Source organism: Bison bison, unplaced genomic scaffold (assembly GCF_000754665.1).
Source record: "Bison bison bison isolate TAMUID 2011002044 unplaced genomic scaffold, Bison_UMD1.0 scf7180017864265, whole genome shotgun sequence".
Lineage (NCBI taxonomy): Eukaryota > Metazoa > Chordata > Mammalia > Artiodactyla > Bovidae > Bison > Bison bison.
In genome coordinates this window covers 330,515-354,269 of record NW_011494837.1, presented here as the reverse complement: position 1 = coordinate 354,269, position 23,755 = coordinate 330,515, and the positions used below count along the sequence as shown (strand labels likewise).

General features: G+C 40.7%; 1 protein-coding gene across 1 annotated transcript in view; it reads right to left on the bottom strand.

Annotated features, from left to right (window-relative positions):
* The window catches only part of GABRR3 (gamma-aminobutyric acid (GABA) A receptor, rho 3), a 44,891-nt gene extending 21,692 nt beyond the window's left edge, over positions 1-23,199 (bottom strand). The window contains exons 1-4 of the mRNA XM_010848381.1: positions 23,075-23,199; positions 14,259-14,371; positions 5,806-5,873; positions 3,533-3,756 (exon numbers count right to left, since the gene is read on the bottom strand). Coding sequence (XP_010846683.1) covers positions 3,533-3,756; positions 5,806-5,873; positions 14,259-14,371; positions 23,075-23,199 — 530 coding nt within the window. The remainder of the gene's footprint in view (positions 1-3,532; positions 3,757-5,805; positions 5,874-14,258; positions 14,372-23,074) is intronic.
* Positions 23,200-23,755: the final 556 nt, after the last annotated feature.

The window sequence follows — 23,755 nt, the reverse complement described above, 5'->3', positions numbered from 1 at the left end:
CTGCGGAGGAGGCAATGGCACCCCACTCCAGTACTCTTGCCTGGAAAATCCCACGGATGGAGGAGCCTGATAGGCTGCAGTCCATGGGGTCACTAAGAGTCGGACATGACTGAAGGACTTCACTTTCACTTTTCATTTTCATGCATTGGAGAAGGAAATGGCAACCCACTCCAGCGTTCTTGCCTGGAGAATCCCAGGGACAGGGGAGCCTGGTGGGCTGCCGTCTATGGGGTCGCACAGAGTCGGACACGACTGAAGTGACTTAACAGCAGCAGCAGCTTTTCCTGGCTTCAGGCAGAGGCTGCTGAACTGTGGTACCCACAAAAGCAGATCAGAGGTTCATAAAGGGCCCCTGAGCAGGTCTGCAAAAAACAAAGGCAACAGCTGCTCCTACCCATGGCACCCCTCAGTTAATCAGAGGGGGAAAACCATTTTATCTGCTGTGCTTTGAATTCTACTGTCAATAGTCATGCAGGAAAATGCCAAACCAGGGAGGGGTCTGGATAACCTTGCAACACAAAACATACTCATTTTGGCATCTTCCTGGTACTTTAAAAAAGGACTTATGAAGTCTTTCAGTCTCCTTCCTTCAGAGTACACATAAATAAATTAACAGCCAAGGAGATTAGGTAGACAGTGTTAAGGAAAAAATTATTCATGACACTTGTTTAAAAAATGGTAAGGTAGACTCTATTTAGGACAGCTACTATAAATTTTTTTTTTTTTTTTTGTAATTGGGAAGAGAGATTGGGATCAACTCCAAACATAACAACTGGGAATTTATAGCAAAGGAACAAGGAGGCCAGGATGGGGGGTGTGCAAGTCAGTGGATGGAAAATTACTAAGAGGAAACATAAGGGGTCAGGGGAACCTGGCTAAATGGACCTAACAGAATTCTTGCTGAAGGAGGGCCAGGTGGTCAGATGTCAGCTGGGGGCTGGAGAGGTGGATGAGGAACCTTATCAGATATGGAGGGTGATCAGATATTGAGGACAGGGGACTCTGGCTAAACTGACTATGCAGAGACAGAAACAGAAGCTCAAAATCAGGGCCAATGTGAGAAGACAGTTCAGAGGACACTGAGTAGAATTTCGTCAAGGAGAGACTCTTTGTCAGTAGATGGTGTCAGAACCAAGCCTGAAACCAGATGACCTGGCTCTGGGCTTGGACTGGCTCTGCTGTCAGCTGAAACAGCTGTGCAGACAACAATTCTGAGTCCTCCTGTGTTCGGAGATCTCCAGACCAACCTCAGCGTCAATGTTTCATTAGAAGGACTTATAGAACTCATCAAAACTGTTATACTAACAGCTAATCATTTATTGCAATGAAAGGATACCAGTTAAAATCAACAATGAAATTAATATGCACAGGGCAGGTTCCAGGAAAAACCAGGAGCAAGTTTCCAGTTGTCCTGGACAGGGCTATATGGACAGAGCTTACTTCTCCTAGCAGTGACATATGACCACATGCATGGAGTATTGTCAACCAGGGAACTACGTGAGCCTAGGGGTTCAAAGCATTAATTGAGGGTTGGTCAGCCATGGCTGATCTTGGTCTTTAGCCTCTCCAGAGGTCAAGTTGACACCATGTGGCTCAGGGTCTTTGGGTAAACAAAGACACACTTATCAGGCAGGATATTCCAAGGGCTTGTAGGTTATTTCCCAGGAGCCAGGCAAGAGCCAAATCTTTCTTTGGAATGTGCAGGGTAAGGACAATTCACTGAGCTACTTCTCCAGTGGATATCCCCTCATCAAAAAAATTAATTTAAAACAGATGATTTCTTGGCCAGATGCTGCTGTTCAGCTGCTGATCCCTACTAAGGCTTGATTCCAGTACTTGTTAGAGTCCTAGGTTACTTCTGATGTAAAAGTTCTTATGGAAAGTGGTACTTTCCTCTCATTTCATTTTTTAAAAAACACTGATAGCTTTTTATAAAATGTCCAGTAACAGAATCTCTGTACTAGAGCGAGCAAGGTGTTTTTAATGAATAAAAAGAACATATTTTCATTGTAAACAATTACCATAAACTTGGCAGTTTAAAACAACAGAAATGTATTCTCTCACAGTTCTGGAGGCCTGAAGTTTGAAATGAATATCACTGGACTGAAACCAAGGTGTCAGAAAGACCCTGCCTCCTCCCAAAGCTCTAGGGTGAGATTCATCTTTTGCTTCTTACAGCTCCCGGAAGTCGCCAGCATTCCTGGGCTGGTGGTTGCGTCACTCCAGTCTCTGATTTCACCATCACACTACTTCCTACTCTACCACGTGTGTCAAATCCTCCCTCTGCCTTTCTCTTACAAGGACACTGATGATTGCATTTAGTCCAACCCAGATAACCCAGAATAATTTCCTTGTCTCAAGACCCTTTATTTAATCATGTCTGCATAGTTTCCCCCCACCCCCAGTAAAGTAACCTTCCTAGGTTCCAGAGATTAGGACATGGATATCCTCTGGAGAGCTAACTTCTTTTTCAGTTTACTATTGAATCTTTCTGGGATTTCTAAGACATTTGCAAACATGAATTTCTTGGATTTACCAAACATTTTTAAGATTCTATGGTAGGTCAGTCAGTAAGCACTGGACTAATTAGGCTAAAAAAAAAAAAAAATGTTATAGTAAAGATGGAGGGATATGATAGCATAGTGTCTGAACAAATATTTTATTAAATTTTTTGATATCCAACAGAATTCAGAACTCCTATTTACCATTTGGATAGGTCCATTAGCACACATCAAATATTTTAAATTAAAATTTTGTTTTTCAACAATTTTTAAATGAAGAAATCAGGGGTAACATGCATGATGACTACATCTTCATGTGAAGAGTGAAGGACATACTTAACAAAATTATTTAGTTAATCCAAGATTCCAAGACTGCTTGGTGGGATGCAGGGTGGGGTGGCATTGGTCTTAGCTCCATTTTGTCCAGCCTTATTTCCTATCATTCTCCAATAATATGCCCAGAGTGGGTACAGTTAGATTAGGAAATCATTCTTTAAAACCCAGAAGTTAGGGGCTTCCCTGGTGGTCCAGTGGTTAAGGATCCACCTTGCAATGCAAGGGATACTAGCTTGATCCCTGGTGCAGGAAGTGTCCACATGTCTTGGAGCAACTAAGCCTGTGTGCCACAACTATTGAGCCCAAGCGCTGCAGCTTCTGAAGCCCACATGCCTAGAGCCTGCGCCCTGGAACAAGAGAAGCTGCCGCAATGAGAAGCTTGCCTACCATGGTGAAAAGTAGTCCTGCTCTCCACAACTAGAGAAAGCCCGCATGCGTTAACAAAGACCCACCACAGCCAGTAAATAAAGAAATAAATCTTTAAAAGAATAAACAAAATGCTAATTATTAAAAGTCATTAAAGAAACAAAACCTGGGAGTTAGAATCAGGAAAAAAGTCACATCTTCTGCTTGTCTGAAGCTCCAGCATTACCAAACACAGCAATATTGGGAGTTCAGCCTGCAGGGAGCCCCCCTAGTGCTGGTGCAGATGGTGCGGTGCCAGGGAGCCCAAGGCAGGAGACAGCCCTCCTCACCTGACACTGAAGAGGACGCTTCCATCGGGGTGGACGCGCAGCATGATGTTCTCCACAGTTGTGTCGTGGATGAAGGATCTCTTAGAATGGACAAAGAAGATATCAGGCACCCAAATCTTTTTGATTAATCTATGATCAAAAGTCATACTTTTGTTGGTCTTGCTGGGAAAGGCGAGCCTTTCATCTTTCCAGTAATGCCTGAGATAAAAAGTCATTGTAAAGTCCTAGGCAGGGAGAAAAAGAGACAAGTCAAGGCCAGCAGAAATATGATTCAGGATGACTAGTCAGTACTATCAGTCTCCACTGGTTTCCGTAGGTGTTAACGACCTGTGCCTGAATGGCTTATATCTTCAGGTAGATTCAGAATGAGGCTACTGAGCTTCTGTCACAGAGCCTCTCCTCACCTGGACTCTGGTGAATGCTCACAGTTTCTGAAAACCATCAAGTATTCAAGTTGCTGAGGGGAAACAGGTTATAAGTGGGATGCATTTCTACCTGAGCACTCTGGTAAATCACCTAAGATGATCTCAGAAGACAGGGGCCTAAAACTTCATGGTCTGGTATTTTATTTTGATTTTTCTGGTAGTTTAGTTTGCTTTTTCTCTCACTGTAAATAAATATTAACTTTTATGATTGATTTTATACCTATATATTTCTATTGTTTTTGTAAAGCGGTCCTCCCCAAGTTGAATAAACTACAGTCTTATAAGAACCTGAACACAACATTTATAGGAATTTTTAAGCATTTTAATGGAAAGCATGTTGTCAGAGGGGCTTCCCTGGTGGCTCAGTGGTAAAGAATCCTCCTGTAGTGCAGGAGATGTGGGTCAATCCCTGGATCGATAAGATACCCTGGAGAAGGGAATGGTACCCCATTCCAGTATTCATGCCTGGAGAATCCCATGGACAGAGGAGCCTGGTGGGCTACAGACACTAGGGTTGCAAAAGAGTCAGACACAACTGAGCCACTAAACAACAGCAATGTTGACAGAGGTCCTGAGAAAGAGATGGTGATCTTCAGCTTGAGACACAGAACAAATACCAGGAAATGGTGGTGCTGGAATTGTAGTGTGCCAAAAATCACTTGTGCATTTGTTAATACGGCACATCCCCCAGAAGCTAGTTCTCAGAGATTCTGATCCAGTATGACTCAGGATTTTAATTTGTTTATATGCATTCCAGTTGTAAGGAGGCAAGGATGAGGGGAAAAAGCTAGATTAACATTATTTTAGCAGAAAAAACTTTGCTTAATCAATTATTTGAGTTTTGTTTGGCTCTCAGGTACGAGTATTTTGTTTGTTTGAATAGAAATTCTCCTATCTTCACCTAAGTTATAGGATGTAGGCAATGACAGTGTGTTTCACATTTCCCAACTGCTTACTTCTTATTCTCATTTATTTGTCAACAACACTCAAATTCTTCTTGAAATAACACATATAATAGAACTTCAACATTTACTACACAAGCAAAGGACAAATCTCAGCAAACCACAAACAAGTCATCAAGTAACGATGAGCTCATTTGTTTTTCTTAGGATCAGAATAGAGGTACATTGTATTATTGCTCTGGGTTAATCTAGGAGCACCAGCCACGTGTAATTTGGAATTAGGGTAAGAGTGAATAAATACAATGGTTCATTCATTACCATAACACCACCCCACAGGGAATCCTGTGGGTTACTGCATGGATTGCTTTAATAAGCATATATTTGTGTTTAGATGCTCAGTCTGATCTGAAGGGCACCAGGCAAACACTGAGCCTGTGAAGTCAAATGGCAGACACTGGCACGTGTCAGCAATACATCAGCATCACCACTACTTGGCAGTCTCATGGGAAGCAGGGAGGAGAGCAGGACAAAACTAAAGAGACTGAAAGTGATTTCAGGGTGAAATAAGTGAGGGTTGGAAAATGATAAATGAGAAGCAAAAGAAGCCAACACTGGGGATCACTTGATCATTTTTTCAAATTGGGCATGGAGAATGCAGACCAGTTTTTTGCTGATACTGAGTACCAAGGTTCAAGTCACATAGCTAAGTATATCCTGTCCTTCGGGACACTGTAAAGCCAATAGAAGAAAAGGAGACGAGAAAGAAAGGAATGAGAATTGTAATCCGGGGCAGAGATAATACTTAGAAAAGAATAAAGCAACTTCAACTTTATTAAGCAAAGCAGGAATAACATGCATAATTAAGATGATTTATTAAAACGTCAGTGATTTTGACACTACTGAGAATCTATCCATTCAGAAAAAAGCATCTCATGGAGAAACTTACCATGTCAACCTCTGAAATGCTGTCAATACTTTCAACCTGGACATCTATACCCACTGGCACTGGAGATGCTTCAGAAAGAAGAATGAGAATATAATGAGGAATCAGGATTATTTTTGAAAACATTTAAAGTGGAGAGAGATCAATGCTGCAAATGAATTACTTTTCAAGTTTTGATGATAAATTTCTCACTTATCTATTGATATAGTATTACATATTCAGGGAGCAGACTAGCATGAAGTTCATGATTTTGGCAAATGTGGGAGCCTTTCCTCTCTTGCCTAAAAATCAGTCTCTTTCACGTGGGGAGGCTAGAGGGACACACTGACAATGGTGCTCCCCAGGATGCTGCGCATTCAGAAATGCCCCTTCCCAGATAAACAGAAACCACAGCTTGCATTTGGGGTGAAGCAGACATCCTTAGAAATGTGAATGCTGAGAGTATTCTGAAAATCAGAATGGGAGCAACTCCAGACAGGCAAGTTCTAGATTTGTGTGCAGTTGGGTCTCACAGAATCAGGCTCATGTGCCCAGAGAACAAACCGAGACCAAGACAATCCCTTGTTACACTCTACAGAGGGTTTCATCTGTTCCTGTGTGAGGGGATGCTGATGCTACTAACTTCATTATTTAGTACTGTGTATGAAATGTGACGCACATATGCACGTCTGCTCAGTCGTGTCTCACTCTTTTCCACCCCGTGGACTGTAGCCTGCCAGGCTCCTCTGTCCATAGGATTTTCCAGGCAAGAATACTGGAGTGGATTGCCATTTCCTCCTCCAGCAGATCTTCCTGACCAAGGGATCAAACCCATGTCTCCTGTGTCTCCTGCACTGGCAGTGGGTTCTTTACCACTAGCACAACCTGGAAAGCCCTGATGTATATATATATATGTTCAAATAATTTGTATATTTATACATAGACTCTTCATATGTTTCCTTTCCATGGTGACCAATTCTCAAACTTTATAGCCCTTAATTAAAAAATGCTTTCAACTATTGTTGGGGAAAAATAAATCTTGCCTAGATGGATCCTAAGTGGTTATTTCAGACAAGATTCTGGTATTTAGAAGGGACAGGCCAGAAAGACTTCATTCCTTATTGTCTGGATATGCTACATGTGACATATAATTTAATAAAGCACCTAATTATTGTATTTTAAATGTACTGTGTGTGTGTGTATGCTTAGTCATTCAGTCATGTCTGACTCTTTGGGAACCCATGGGACTGTAGCCTGCCAGGCTCCTCTGTCCATGGGATTATCCAGACAAGAATACTGGAGTGGGTAGTCATTCCCTTCTCCAGGGGATCTTCCCAACCGAGGGATTGAACTGGGGTCTCCTGCACTGCAGATGGATTCTCTTACCATCTGAGCCACTAGGGAAACCACAATATAATACATTATAAAACAAGACATGCCTCACCAGTCCCTGTGCACCATCTATGCCTATTCCCCCCCATTAATTGGCTGACGTTCAGTTCAGTTCAGTTCAGTCGCTCAGTCATGTCCGACTCTGCAACCAAATGAACCGCAGCACACCAGGCCTCCCTGTCCATCACCAATTCCAGAGTCTACTCAAACCCATGTCCATTGAGTCAGTAATGCCATCCAACCATCTCATCCTTTGTTGTCCCCTTCTCCTCCTGCCCTCAATCTCTCCCAGCATCAGAGTCTTTTCAGATGAGTTAGCTCTTCTCATCAAGTGGCCAAAGTATTGGAGTTTCAGCTTCAACATCAGTCCTTCCAATGAACACCCAGGACTGATCTCCTTTAGGATGGACTGGTTGGATCTCCTTGCTGTCCACGGGACTCTAAAGAGTCTTCTCCAACACCATAGTTCAAAAGCATCAATTCTTCAGCACTCAGCTTTCTTTATAGTCCAACTCTCACATCCATACATGACCGCTGGAAAAACCATAGCCTTGACTAGATGGTTGGCAAAGTAATGTCTTTGCTTTTTAATATGCTGTTTAGGTTGGCCATAACTTTCCTTCCAAGGAGTAAGCATCTTTTAATTTCATGGCTGCAATCACCATCTGCAGTGATTTTGGAGCCTAGAAAAATAAAGTCAGCCACTGTTTCCACTGTTTCCCCATCTATTAACCATGAAATGATGGGACTGGATGCCATGATTTTAGTTTTCTGAATGTTGATCTTGAAGCCAACTTTTTCACTCTCCTCTTTCACTTTCATCAAGAGGCTCTTTAGTTCTTCTTCATGGCTGACATTACCTTCACTTTATCTACACTGATTCCCTCTTTTATGAATCTAAACCCTCGATATCATTCCTAACTTACAAGGATTTCAACTATCCAGGCACTGGGCCTGTCACTAGAATATATTTCTGCTTCAGGCTGTAGGAATACCTTACTTGCGTCTGAACTGCTAACTACTTCCTGCCATACTGGACCAATCACTTCCAATAGTGTTAATAATGACAATTCTATTAAAATATTGTTTAGTGATAATTATGATTAAGCATTAACTTGGGAACAGCTCAGTATTATTCCTTTATCAGGTTTAGCTCTGATGCTTTTATTTTGTTTTGCCTTTTTTCTTTAATTGACATGCCTGTGAGTAGTCACTTCAGTCATGTCCAACTCTTTGCATCCTTGTGGACTGTAGCCCTCCAGGCTCGTCTGTCCATGGAATTCTCCAGGCAAGAATACTGGAGTGGGTTGCCATGTCTTCCTTCAGGGGATCTTCCCAACCCAGAGAGCGAACCCACATCTCCTGCATTGCAGATGAATTCCTTACCACTGAGTCACTGGGGAAGCCCTCTTTAACAGGTAGAGCTATCAAAATATACAATTCATGCAAAGATCTCATCCCTGGCCCTGTCTGGCCTTTCAGGATGAGCAATTCCCCCTACTAACTCCAATACTCCAAAGGACTGAAGAGATGGGAGAGGCCTTGGAGAGGGAACAGAACATCCTGGAGAAAATTTTGGCATTAGAGTCCCAACCAGAGCTGGAATCCAGCTCCATGACTCACATGAGAACAAGGTCAGTAAAATCTCTAAGCTTAGGGTCCTCAACTATCAGATCCATTAGTAGTCTCACCAAGGAGACTTATGTAAAGACTAGAAATAATACAGTTGGTAAACTTAGTGGATACTCAATAAATGGCATAGAATATATGTTATTGTTACTGTAATTCAGCAGATTTACAGAGGATGACATAGTTGGATGGTATCACCTACTTGATGGACATGAGTTTGAGCAAGCTCTGGGAGTTGGTGATGGACAGGGAAGCCTGGTGTGCTGCAGTCCATGGGGTTGTAAAGAGTCGGACACGACTGAGCAGCTGAACTGAACTGAATTCAGCAAAAATGTGAATCTATTCCTCAGACTACAGACCACAATTCCCAGTCTTACATTCAAACATTGAAACAATCAGTCCATTCTTCACTAAAGAATGATCCAGTGCTTCTCATACAGTGTTTATTTTATGACAAAGTGTGAGCACAACTTGGATTCAGGATGTTTATGACTTCTGAGTAGGACCCAGTTACTAATGAGTATCTCTGCAAGCCAGGGCAGTCTTCTAACACCACCATACAAGGACATTCGTGTCACCACTGGATAAGCACTGGGCCCTCAGGGTTGTCTGAAGGCTGGACTGACAGGGGGGTAATAACATGGCTTATCCATTAGGAATGGGTTCCTAAATACGTCTTAGATTTCTTCTTTCCTCTCTCCCATTTATTCTATTTTTGTCAGGATAAGCTCTTTCATCTCAAAGGAAAGTGTTTGTCCTCAGATGCTATCTGACCTCATTTTTGTCTCCTTTGCATTTGATGCCCAAGTGCATCTTCTCCTGGGCCCAGGACTGTAAACTCTGCTCTGACATTCTGAGGACAGAGTGGAGGGTGAGGGTGAGTAAAAGCAAGATGCAAAATCATAGAATTTGGGAGCTTCTTAAAAGCTCCAAAGATCACTCTTTTTTGCAAAATAGGAGCTGAGTCTCAGAGAGAAGGTGGTAATAAAGCAAAAATATTGAAAACTATGAAATTTGTAACCATATAAACCTGAGTTTAACCTTCTGTAATCCTTAACTCCTCTGAGCCTCAGTTTTTGCTCATCTGTAAAATAGGGGAGATACATACAACATACATGGTCTGTGCCTAAGGGGGTTGCTGTGAAACTAAATAAAAAATACATATCAAGTCCTTAGCCTAACCTAACATTAAATGTGTTAACCAACTTATTCAGTATATAGTAATGTGTGATACACAGAACATGAATAATACCAGTTTCATAAATGCTCTTATTAATTCTCATGTAAAGCATTTGGAATATAGTAAAAATTAAACAACTATTAGGTATTACAATTAGGTGTTCATTTCCCAGGATCACTAACTAGGTGGTAGCACAGACATTTATACTGCCATGTATATTATACTATATTATATTATACATATAAAAATCATCAATCTTACTTTATGCATGCTGGAATAAGGGGATCTAAATAAAAGTTATGCATCTTATTTGTGGAGTACATTTAAAATACGTGATATATTATATCATGTTATCATTACAGCCACTTTGTTAGTTAGCTAGGTAGAACCAATTTAGCTCCATTTGACATATGAGGGAACTCATGCTCAGTAAGGTTGAAGACCTTGCCTGAAAGCTAGAGCTGGTTAATGCAGGAATACAGCCAGTTCCCCCTAGCTCCCGATCTGGTCCTCCTGTTTGACAAGCAAAGCCTACACAAGTGGCTTTTACAACTTCAGCTTTTGTTTTAACTCAGCAGCCAGTATCTAGATGCTGAATTGATTTCACTTTAAAGAAACAAAGAAATCATCATCTATACAACTAAAACAAAAAAAGCCCTTAGTTATGGGAGACGTAAAGGGTAGGGAAAGCATAAATAAAGAAAATGAGCTGCAATTTATAACCCAAGTTAAACAAAAGGCTCCCTTAAATTTATATCCTCCTGTTTCCACATAATGAGTCAATTAATCTTCTAATGCTTTATAAAAGTAAAAAACACTGCAGTAGCAGCTGGTTTTAATGTTAAAGCTAATTAGGAAAACATTAAGGGAAGAGAAGTGCTGAAGTTACGTTTAGCGCAAGAGGAAAGAAGAATGTGTGTGTGTTGTGTTATGGACAAGTATAAAGAAAGAGAAGATAAATTTAAGCCTGTCTTTTATATTCTGCAGCTTGAGTTTCCCAGGAAAGCAGGCTTGAGAGAACAGAGAATGGGTCACCGGTATAAAAAGCTGTTCTGACCAAGACAAGAGAAGGTTAAGGACTATATTTCTCAGAGCTACCAGACTGACACTTCTGACTGAATTTATGGATTTTTTCTGCCTGAACTGACTGAATACACAAGCCACTTGGATACCATTTAGCCCCAGTCCATGACTGTCAGAAAAATTTCTTAATCGTGGGATGATTTGCCACCTGCCACTAAGTAGTACATTTCCATTGCATTTTTAATGACCCCCAGAAAGTAGCCTCAGGAAAAAAAATTGTTTTAAAAATTCTTAACATGTATCCCTAACAGATCAAGAGAAGTGGAAACTTAAGATCAATATTATGTTTTTCTGGCGGGTGGGGGTGATACAGAGGAGGGAGAAAGAAGGCATAAACGTTTTGAGATAAAAGCTTTGGGTCGGCTCTTGGTAATTTATGACGGTGCTTCTCAAATTGTAAAGTGTAGTCGAATCACCTGGGGATCTTGTTAAAATGCAGATTTTTATTCAGAAACCCTAGGGTGGGGCCTGATCTTCTGCATTTCTAACTAATTCCCAAGAGACTCTGTAGCTGGTCCTTGGAACACTTTGAGTTACAAAGTGTAGAGTGCTTGTTTCAAGGTCCAAATTCAAGGGCAGCAATTTTTCTCTTAATCTCTCTGGCTTTCAGTGGTCTAAAATAAACCCGTAAAACCCTTTCCTCTAGGATAGGAATTCATTAAATTGACGAACCTAACCTAACAGGAATTAGGGCAGCTTTTTGAATTCGTATAGAAGGGAATACATCATTTTGGGCTGCTAATCACTACTCCAGAGAGGCCAGTTCCAAGCTATTCCTGTGCATCTGGAGCCCCCTAATGGCTCCAGGTACCACAACCGGTCAAGTTTAAATTCAAACAAAAGTTCCCTAGCTAAATTGTGGGAGGGGAAAGATTTTAGAGACTCTTTTTTTTTTTTTTTTTAATTTACAGTATTGTATTGGTTTTGCCATGTATCAACATGAATCCACCAGAGGTATACACGTGTTCTCCATCCTGAGCCCTCCTCCCTCCTCCTTCCTCCCTCCCCGTACCCACTATGGAGAACAGTGTGTAGATTCCTTGAAAAACTGGAAATAGAACTGCCTTATGACCCAGCAATCCCACTGCTGGGCATACACACTGAGGAAACCAGAAGGGAAAGAGACACATGTACCCCAATGTTCATCGCAGCACTGTTTATAATAGCCAGGACACGGAAGCAACCTAGATGTCCATCAGCAGATGAATGGGTAAGAAAGCTGTGGTACAGATACACAATGGAGACTCTTTAGAATCGTCGAGACCAAGGTCCAGAATACCTGCCTAACAGTTGCAGAGTATATTATCCAAACTTTGGGCAAATTGTGTTGGGGGAAATAAATTGTCTATTGGGAATGGCAGTTAAGAGTACATCTTCAGGTGAATTGTGGTAAGGATGACACATCTGAGTAGTGATGTAAAAAAAAAAAAGAAATTTAAAAAATAGATCTATAGGTAGTAAAAAAAAAAAAGCATACATCTTTGAATCTGACTGATTTTGAGGCTTCTAAAAATCTTAAATTAGGTTCAATAAATGTGAGAAATGCTTCTGAAAAGCAAAATATTATACTCACCGCAAATTAATCTGATGCTAATAATCTAATTCAGTAGTTATCAAATGTGATTCTCAGACCGGCAAAATCAACATCACCAAGAAATGTATAAGACATGAGAATTGGTGACCCCACTCACATCTACTGACTTAAAACCTCTGGGTGAGGCCCAGTGATCTGGGTGCTAAGGAGCCCCCAGGGGACTCTGATGCCTGCTGAAACTTGCATCATCAACCTAATAAAGGGCTTCCCTGGTGGCTCAGACAGTGAAGAATCTGCCTACAATGTGAGAGACCTGGGTTTGATCCCTGGGTTGAGAAGATCCCCTGGAGGAAGGCATAGCAACCCACTTGAGTATTCTTCCCTGGATGGACAGAGGAGCCTGGCAGGCCACAGTCCATGGGGTTGCAAAGAGTTGGACACGACTGAGCAATTAAGCACACACACACCCTAATAAAGTCAAAACCAGACCCTTAGAATTGCAACCCAATGGATTCCAGAAAATTAAAGAACAAAAACCAAACAATCCTTAACGTAAGAGTTACCTGATGTACTTTAAAATTTTACCAGTTAACACATTAGTTTTCTGTGGTACCTACCTGTGCGTTGCGCTTCCCTTTGTCATAACCACAATATGATGAGTCTCGAGATCTTCCCACCCACGCCAAGTACTTGAAGCGTTAATTATCAAAAAGTGCTACCTATTCTACTTCTCTTACCTCCACGTCTCTAGCATGAAAAGTTGTCAGTTCAGCAAATTGTGGGTGTGGGAGACCTTAGGTCAGGAGCGGGAGAGTTAGGATGCATTTAGCACTAAAGTGGAGAGTACAGCTTAACTGGGTGATTTTACCACACCCTGTGTATCTCTGAAAAGCTTGGTACCCCCAGGGATGCAACTGCGCACATGAAGCAATCTGACAGGAGGAAAGGCTTTTTTCCAGGTAATATATTCTCCCACTGTGGTTTCTTCTGTTCTCCTTACCAGTCATTGCATCTTGGTTCTACCACATTACTTTTTTCACGGCCTTGAGAACATTTCTTAATTTCTCTAAGCCCTAACTTCCGCATTGTAATATTAGGGTCGTAACACCTACTTCATAGGGTCACTGCAAGCGTGGAATGAGACAGCGCATTAAAGGGCTTAGCACAGTGCCTGGCACTCCAACATTTCAATCAATTTTTATTGCTAGGTGCAATTAAAAGAAAAACCCTCAGCAGAGGTGGTTCACAAGAAGTTATGGCATTTGGCACACTAGTTCTTCAACAAAAGTCAGGCATTCCAGCTCATAAGCATGTTTCACAAGATTTTATGAATACTGTAATATAACTCAATAGATTTTAATTAAAACAATATGTTGGTGTATGGGCAAGATATATACATTCACTATTTTTGAAGACATATTATTTATTGAACACACTTTTTATGATAATGTGTATAGTAAACAATGGGTCATTTTGGTTAATTTAAACTGCGTAAATTATCAATTGCTCTTGTTCAAGAGAAGATCATTGTAAAAGGTTTGTGTTTCTTTTTCTTTAACTGACGGTATTGTGTTATGGTCTTGATGGCTTCAAATTTTCAACCCATTTTTGACAATGCAATGGATTATAACACAGGAGTTTTGTAAAGATAGTGCTCACCTCCAAATCCAGGTCTCATTGCAAAATCATGGTCCTCTATGTGGAGGCTTTGCTTATATTTCAGGGGCCACACTTTGGTACTGTCTTCCTTCCTCATTCTAGTTTCTTGTTTGCTGTACCTCCAAGGGAGAAAAATGCTTTTGAGATACATGTGCTTGTGGATATTTTGATTTAGTTTAGCTTTCTGTGCTCAACGTGGTATGGTCCAAAATATACACGTAAAGCTCATTTTCTCAGTTCATATTACATACAGACAAAGATCAACCAATATTTACTCTTTCTTTCACAAGGGTGGGACATGTAAGGTAAAGTACCTTGAATGACACACTTGAGTGTGGCTGTGGTCCTGACAATGTGGTTTTTAGTGGGGAAACCTGGTCACTAGCATGTGGGTGGAGATGATCAACATTCAGACCCATGGACCCCAACCCAGATCAACTAAACCAGAACCAGAGGACACAGGGCCTAGGAATCTGCATTCAACGTGGTACCTGAGTGATTCTTGGAGTCACAGAAGTTAAACTACCTCTTGCACTAAGATAATGTTAAGAAAAAGCAAAACAAAAGACCTGAAAATTGAAAACTGATGAAAACAGTGTTTTACAAAGTGTGCAAAAAGTATAGGTGTTGCTTGGGATTCAAGGAAGAATCACTGTAGTAGATTCTGGAACTGAGGGAGGGCTACCGGCATGGAGAGGAATCCCAGGGGAAAATGGGTGATCTGACAGTTGACTGGACCTAAGACTGGTCCAGTGGTGAAGCAGGCGCACTTCCTAGGACCAAGGCAAAGTGGGTGACCTTTCCGGCGTGCATGGAGACCTGACCTGGGAGCGAAGCCCGTGGCTCCCTGGGCTCTGAACTCAGGCAAGTTGCTGGGTCTCCCTGACTCATTCCTGTGACATGTACTTCCCAGACATGTTCTAACTCTAAGTGACATGCAGCCGACTTCTTGTCCAAGGTGCCAGAGACCTTGCTCAGTCCCTCTTCCAGAAGAACATTCCTGGGCTCCCCTGGTGTCTCAGTGGGAAAGAGTCCACCTGCCAATGCAGGAGACACAGGTTCCATCCCTGGTCTGGGAAGATCCCACATGCCATGGGGCAATGAAGCCCATGCACAACTATTGGGCATGGAGAGTAGCAACTGCAACAAGAGAAGCCACCAAAATGAGAAGCTTGCAATTGGAGAGTAACCCGGCTTGCTGCAATTAGAGAGAGCCCACATAGCAACGAAGACCCAGCACAGCCATAAATAAATAAATTAAATTATTTTTTAAAAAAGAACATCCCTGTCATCATCACTGTCATTGTCTGCAGCAGCAATAACACAAGACGCTGAGGGCTCTACTAGGCAAGTTCTAGTTACTCTTTCTTGATTAGCTTTTGCATTGATACATGTCTTCTTCAGGAAATACACATCAATTTTTAACATAATACTTGTGGACACAATTTCTTAACTCAATGCTTTAATGGTGAGAATTTCACATCCTGAAGCAGCTGGTTTAAGAAATATGTCCAGGTTTATGGGCACTGGAGAGCACCCATATGATCTTTCAGTACAGAAGTTTCTGGCTGAAACCCTCAGAGATTTATGTATGCATTTTTGCCATTAATAGAAATAGGGAAGTTGGAAGAACAAATCTGATTTTGTGTAGAAGACAAATGAGTTTGATTTTAAACACAAGTCATTTTATCCTATGAAAAATTGACACAGAGAACTATTTCTTCCAAGGATCTCTTAACTAGAAAACCTCTTTCAAGGAGCTAGAATGATCCATTGATTGAAAAAGTAATAGCAGCTAGTTTTTATTAAATGCCTATTGTGTTCCAGGCCCCCTACCACATGTTTTGTAAGTACTATATTCTTTGGCATGAATCTCAGTTACCAGGTTTGCTGGGCTCCATGCCCAGAGTTTCTGATTCCATAGTTTTAGGGTATGAGAATTTGCATTTATAACGATTTCTCAGGAGAACTACCGGTCTGGAAAATAATAGACGTTTTATAAAAGCTAGCTGGTTATTATTTTAAGAAAAATTGGAATGTTACCTTGGGTGGAAATTCATGGAAATTTGTGAGCTTCTTTAGTTATATAGCACAACGGCAATCTCTAGTACTCTTTTCAAAAGCATAGCTCTCCAGAGATCGGAAGGGATGAATCTTAATTAAGAATCCCCAGAATACCCATCTCAGAAATTCCATCCAGAGGAACAAAAAAAATTTTGTAATTAAAAATAGAACATAGAGAAGCAAAGACAGAATGCCCCTCCCCCAAATATCACCCTGTCCCTGTCTGGGAGTTGTGTTATTTAAAGATATTCTGTATGCTGTTATCTTTTGCATGTAGCTTCCCTAATGGACAAAAAAATCCTAATAAATTTCCAGAATCCTAATCCTCAAAAAATAAATATATAAATAAAGAATCCCCAGAACAATGAACATGCAGCCTGCTACAAAAGGCAAGAGGCTTCCCAGATGGCACAGTGGTTACGAATCTGCTTGCCAAGCAGGAGACAGGGTTCGATCCCTGGGTCGGGAAGATCCCCTGGAGTAGGAAATGGCAACCCACTCCAATATTCCTGACTGGGAAATCCCATGGACAGAGGAGCCTGGCAGGCTCCAGCCCATAGGGTCGCAGAGTTGGACATGGCTGAATGCCTGAGCATGCATGCGTGAAAGGCACCCCTGGCAGTACCTGCGTGCAGGCATGCCTCCTCTTACCTGAGGGCTCTACTTCTGTGCCGTGAGAGGTCCTGTGTTCACTTACTTTTGACTTTATATGCCATCTATTTTTCAGAAAGATTTATGTGGCTTAGACACCCTCTGAAATAATTTTGAAAACTTCACACATATTTAAGTAGTCATCTTCAATTTTTTCATCATAACATTTAAAATTAAATATTGGTAATTTAAAATAAAACTTATATTCCTCCTTTAAATGTATCCAATGAACCTGAAATACTCAAAATACGCATTTTAAAATACATGAATAAGCTCCTCTTTAAAAACCAGAAGTTTTGTCGCATTTCTTGTTTTCTTGAAACTGGCATTTCCATTTTATTTTCTTCATTGAATTTTATCACCTATCATACTTCTTTCCAAGAAGACATGTATACACATTGAAATAAATTCTTTTGTAGCCTTTATGACTATTAAAAATGGGGCAAAACATAACTCATATAAAGGTTGATAAATAATTGTTAAAATTATGATTATATTTTATTGGAGAAGTATTTCTTAATAAGGTGATGGTACATTTTCCCTATTTTGTGTATCTGTGTATGGATATTACTCATTGCACTTGTTATTTCTTGTCTCTTTTGATAAAGCCCCTCTAATAGATGTGAGGCGATATCTCATGGTTTTGATTTACATTTCCTTGATCCTATTTTTCACTTCTATAGATGAAAATACAGAAAAACTTTGTTCATGGACATGGAGTTGGAAGAAATTTTGTTTAAGAACTATAACTTAAACAATTCCTTCTTACTTATTTTTCAAAATTCACATTGTGGCGTATCATCAAGAATTCTTTCTAATGATTTATAACCTGACAAATTAAGTGGGTTCTTTCTTCAATATTGTTGAAAGCAAGAAAAAAAAAAAAAAAACAGAAAAAAAGGAAAACACTCGTTTGGAAAAGAATGTGTTATTTAAACTAAAGTCATCAGCTACCTTAACAACAACATCTGTAATGGATTCTTTGTACCCAGGTGGGTTTTATCCACTCGTGTAACACACATAGTTAAGATTCAGACAAAGGAAGAGGTGTGTGTGCTTTTATTTTGCCAAATGGGACAGAGCAATCATTAAAGAGAGGCTACAGAGAAGACTGCAGGCAAATTTTCAGGAGGATCCATTTTAGGAAAGAGGTCAGAGGAAGTCAGAGATCCAGAAATAATTATTTTAAAACTTTTTATGCTCACATGTGCCTCTGAGAGCTTGCATGCACCCTTAGGGAAACATTATAGTCTAGGAGCATAAGTGTCCTATCTGAAGACCCCTGACTTGAAAAAAAAAAAAAAAGCATACAAGTAGAAAGGTTAATAAAATGAAGACAAATGGAACAGACAAAGGCAAGAGAAGCAAATGTGCTTAATAAGGGAGGTTAATTTATGACAGAGAACCAGATTTAGCTCAGAACTTTCTGGTCTGATTCCATCTAAGAATCATTTGAAGCCCCTTTGTCTTCTGCCTTCTTCCCTTTCCTAGAAAAAATGATTCTGCATTTAGTCATTACTGAAAGAAAACTTTTGTATTAAATTAGAAAATTTTGCATGAAAATCTGAATTCTTCTTTTGAAAAATCAGGAAATCTAGTGACACCGGGCTGAACTTCTCTTCCAAGAAGAAAAGTCAACCTGACCAGCCTCTGCCCCCAGAGGAACATTGAGCCTATAATTGCCTCAGTCTCTGCCAGTCACTTCTATCTTACCTCCAAGCAGTTTGAATTGGCAATCTCTAGGACACTCCAGTCCTCTTGCCTGGAAAATCCCATGGGCGGAGGAGCCTGGTGGGCTACAGTCCATGGGGTCGCTAAGAGTCGGACATGACTGAGTGACTTCACTTTCACTTTTCACTTTCATGCATTGGAGAAGGAAATGGCAACCCACTCCAGTGTTCTTGCCTGGAGAATCCCAGGGATGGGGGAGCCTGGTGGGCTGTCATCTATGGGGTCGCACAGAGTCGGACACAACTGAAGTGACTTAGCAGCAGCAGCAGCAGGACACTCTTGGCTTCTACATTAGGTTCTCGATGTGCTAGTAAACGTTTAACAAGAGACTCCAGGAAAAAAAGCCCTGTTTGTAGTGTTTGCTGATTTCCATACTGTCATCATAGCTGATTTCAAGCTATGGATATGACAGAGAAGTGTGTAGCCCATAGTATAGTATAGTACAATACAATACAATGTAATATAAGTTTTGTGTATGGTAGTATACTACAGTTTATATGATAAAATAGTATTCTATATTAGTGTAATACACAATACTACCTATACAGTAGTATATTATACTATATAATTGTACACTACATAGTATATACCACACTATACTATATACTGCTGCTGCTGCTGCTGCTGCTAAGTCGCTTCAGTCGTGTCTGACTCTGTGCGACCCCATAGACGGCAGCCCACCAGGCTCCCCCATCCCTGGGATCCTCCAGGCAAGAACACTGGAGTGGGTTGCCATTTCCTTCTCCAATGCGTGAAAGTGAAAAGTGAAAGTGAAGTCGCTCAGTCATGTCCGACTCTTAGCGACCCCATGGACTGTAGCCCACCAGGCTCCTCCATCCATGGGATTTTCCAGGCAAGAGTACTGGAGTGGGGTGCCATCGCCTTCTCCGATACTATATACTAGTATATAGTATATATAGTACTAGTATACCATATACAGTTACACTATACCATGTAGTATGTACTATACTACATTGAGTGCAGGAGGAGAAGGGGGATAACAGAGGATGAGATGGTTAGATGCCATCATTGACTCAGTGGACATGAATTTGAGCAAACTCCAGGAGATAGTGAAGGACAGGGAAGCCTGGCGTGCTGCAGTCCATGGGGTTGCAAAGAGTTGGACATGACTGAGTGACTGAACAACAATAACACAGCATAATATATTACAGTATAGTGTAGTATTTCTTCCAGACATAAATAGATATAAATAGTGGAGAACAATACATGATAGTAACATGTAGTAAAGTAGTTAGGAAATGGTGAACTTTAAGTATTTATTACTTTCATTAAAAATAAGTTATTTAATTGTATGTCTATATAAGTTAATTTTTAATAAGTTTATTTTTAGCAGCCTTAAAATTTCACAACTGGCTCTTGCAAGCTGATTTACACAGAAACTGGGCACTCTGCTGATTACTCTTAAGGCTGAGACAGTATATTCTTCTTAACTCCCAACCCAATATTTGTCATTACAGAAGGCACTCAATACAATTGCTGAAAGGATGAACAAATATTCAGTAAGTCTGGATGCCTAATCTTGTTTGCATCACTGGGGAGCCAGATCTCTCCTCTAGGCCAAACAGGAACATTTTCCCCTGCCATACCTAATTTATTCACCAACTCCTCCTCTCCCCTACTCTGTTTTTAAGAAATAAAGGGATGAATCTTTGGATGAAAGATTTTTAAAGTATTTGGCTAAAAAAGGGAGTCTTTGGGCAAAAAGCAAAATTATATTCTGAATGTAAATAGTTAATAGCCTATTTAAGGATAAACTGCCTGACTGTAAGAAAACTGGCTCAAAATAATGTACATAAATGTGACCTAATTTATACAAATATACTTCCTAATTTTCAAAGAAAGATCAAGTCTTCTTTCCACGTTCATTCTATTAGTTCTCTTGCATTATGAGTGGCATTACTGACTCGATGGACATGAGTTTGAGCAAGCTCCGGGAATTGGTGATGGACAGGGAAGCCTGGTGTGCTGCAGTCCATGGGGTTGCAGAGTTGGACATGACTGAGTGACTGAAATGAACTGAACTGAACTTATGACAGAGTGGATTATTAATTCATTACTTATTTAATTATTGATAATCAGATCATGTGTGGGGTAAAGAACCTCACAGCGTTTATTCATATACTAAGGTCTAAATTATCCTGGGTTCCTTACTGTATAAACTGTCTTACATAGTAATTTCTGTATTTTTGTCAAAATGCCTTAAAATCTGCCTGAGAGGGTGCTGAGTGACAGCTCAAAAGCTGGCTGCCTGCATTACTCTGTTCACTGGGGAAATGCATGGCTTTCATCTTAAGTGGCTGCTTCTGAACCAGGGTGTGTATTTTATGCCATCCCTAGAGTCCTAGAGGATTTTTCTTTGAAGAACAAAAGAGGTAGGTATAAATTTTAATGAATCATATTGTGGCTTATCACTTAGGATATAGAGAAGTGAAAACAAGCATTCTTGGCCCCATAGAGTAGAAAGCTCAGGGTTCCCTCTTCATTTAACTGGAGTCTAAAAATGAGACACTTAACATACGAGAGAAATTCTCACACCACCGCAAAGAAAGATGTTTTCTTCTTGTCCATTAAATGACACCTACAAAATACACATGGCAGATTTTTCTCCAGCAGTTCTCCCCCCAATAGTGGGCTGGTGAGTCCCTATGACTATCTCCCTTCTTATCTACACACCACCAAACAAACTGGGCAAACCCCCTACTGTTTAAGTCACAGAGGATATTTTAAGCAATCTCCATTTGTTTCAAAATTAGATGCAATACACTACTAAAATATATTAAATGTTATAAGCAGCCTGAAAAAAGCACACAGCCTGGTTGGATAGTCTCACATTTCCTAAATATTGCTTGCCTAACTGCCCCGGGGAAGACAGAAAGTGTTTAAACGGGACAAGACTTCATAACATCGTAGATCTGAGTGTGGAAGCCAAGTCTGGAAGGGAAGTGTGGGAGATGGTTTTTGATTTCTAAGAGCAGAGCAGGAATCAGGACTCTAGCGACCACTCCTCCCCACTCCCCCACAGTGCTTTTGTTTTTGGTCATTAAACCTGAGGCTTCAGAAGGATATATTAAATTTTTATGTTCTCTTTCCTAATCTTATAGTGAGTGCTTCATAAATATTCAAAATGTGAGGTCAATCTGGCTGAAACATATGTCACCAAGGTTGGCTGGGTGATCTCACTCACTTTCATTCCTCAATTTCTCCTACTGGGTCTTTTTGGGAATCTTGCACTTGGGGAAAAGGAAAGACTTTCTCTAGGACAGGAGGTTATTCACTGGTTATTAAAGTTACCTGGGTGGTATTAGGCATTGCACTGGGCTGCATGCATGCTCTGTTGCTCACTTGTGTCTGATTCTTTGTAACTCCATGGACTGCAGCCCCCAGGGTTCTCTGTCCATGGGATTTCCCAGGCAAGAATACTGGCGTGGGTTGCCATTTCTTTCTCCAGGGGATCCTCCTGACCCATGGATCGAACTCTTATCTCCTGAGTCTCCCGCATTGCAGGCAGATTCTTTACCACTGAGTCACTAGGGAAGCATTACCTGTGTACTACGGTGACTAGTTGTTCTAGTTTGTCTGAGACTGAGGGGGTCCCTAGGACTTCAAGCGCTAAAGACCATGGCTGCTAAGTCGCTTCAGTCATGTCCGACTCTGTGCGACCCAATAGACGGCAGCCCACCAGGCTCCTCCATCCATGGGATTTTCCAGGCAAAAGTACTGGAGTGGGTTGCCATTTCCTTCTCTGAAAGACCATGGAGCCCCAGGCAAATCAGATGAACTGGTCATTCTAGTAGAGAGCTATGCCCCGTCACTAGTAGGTCCAAATATACCCTGATTATTGATGATAGGATAATAATGACAATGTATTGACATTCAGGATGATATTTCAAAGATGATTTTCCAAATGGAAAACGAATCTTGAAAAACAACGAATGGTTTTGATGCCTTTCAGTACTGTCTCATCAATATACAGAGCTATATACACTCTGCAAGTACTTGACATCAGAAATCGGTACTTAGACTAATTTCCACTCCAAAATTTTTGATGGAACATTAAACTCATGTCATTATTAATAATAAATGCATTGCTCATTGGAGAAATACAATCCCTGGGAGAAGACTCATACAAGAGCCCTTTAACTACTTTGAATAAAATTAAGCACGTAAATGCCAGCATGGACCCCAGATTCTGTTCTTTCTATGATAACCAGAAGTGATTTATTTTGATGAGTGCACACTCTCTCTAGGGACAATCACTGCCACAAATGTGTGCTACCATTAAAGATATATTCCTCATAGGTCTGAGGCAGCTGGTGAGAGAAATTGGGACTATAGTATGGCTGTCTTACCGAGTCTGTTCCATTGAAGAGGAGCAGCGTGGGCGGGGCGTCTTGATTTCAGCAACAGCAGAAGCATTTGGCATCAGTGTGATCCAGATGCAGGTGAAGAAGACCAACTGGGAAGCCAGGATCATCTCTTCCAAAAGAAAGAAATGTGGATGGATACAACCAATACTGTTATCAATACTGCTTCTTCACGTGTCCTTTTAAAAGTAATTAGGGTCCCAGGTAAAAAGGTATCAAGGAAGAAAGAGAGACATTGCTTTCAGGGCTGTGTCCTTTGTTTTAGTAGGTTAAGTGGATTGACATCATTTAGAGGCAAACATCTGTCTGGATCATCAGCCATTCAAGAGAAACAAAGCAGATTTTTTTTCCTTTTCAGTTCCCATCCTCTAGTCCCTCTTTGCAGGGAAGGTTCTTAGTGGGATGCTTGATTCTGGACTCAATAAACTCGCAGTGGCAGTCGTATGCAGACAAAGAAGTGAGGTTAGGCTTTAAGTCCCCTTAATCCAACACAATATCATTTGAATATATTTAGCGACTCAGCAAATAATATGCTTAATGAGAACAAAGATGATTAGTTTAATCCAGAAAGGAATCTTTCCCTCTCCAAATGTGTACAGATTGCCACAGTACAAAAAAAATTCAATGATTATTTTGTCAAATAAATAATCATATTTTAAGATGATG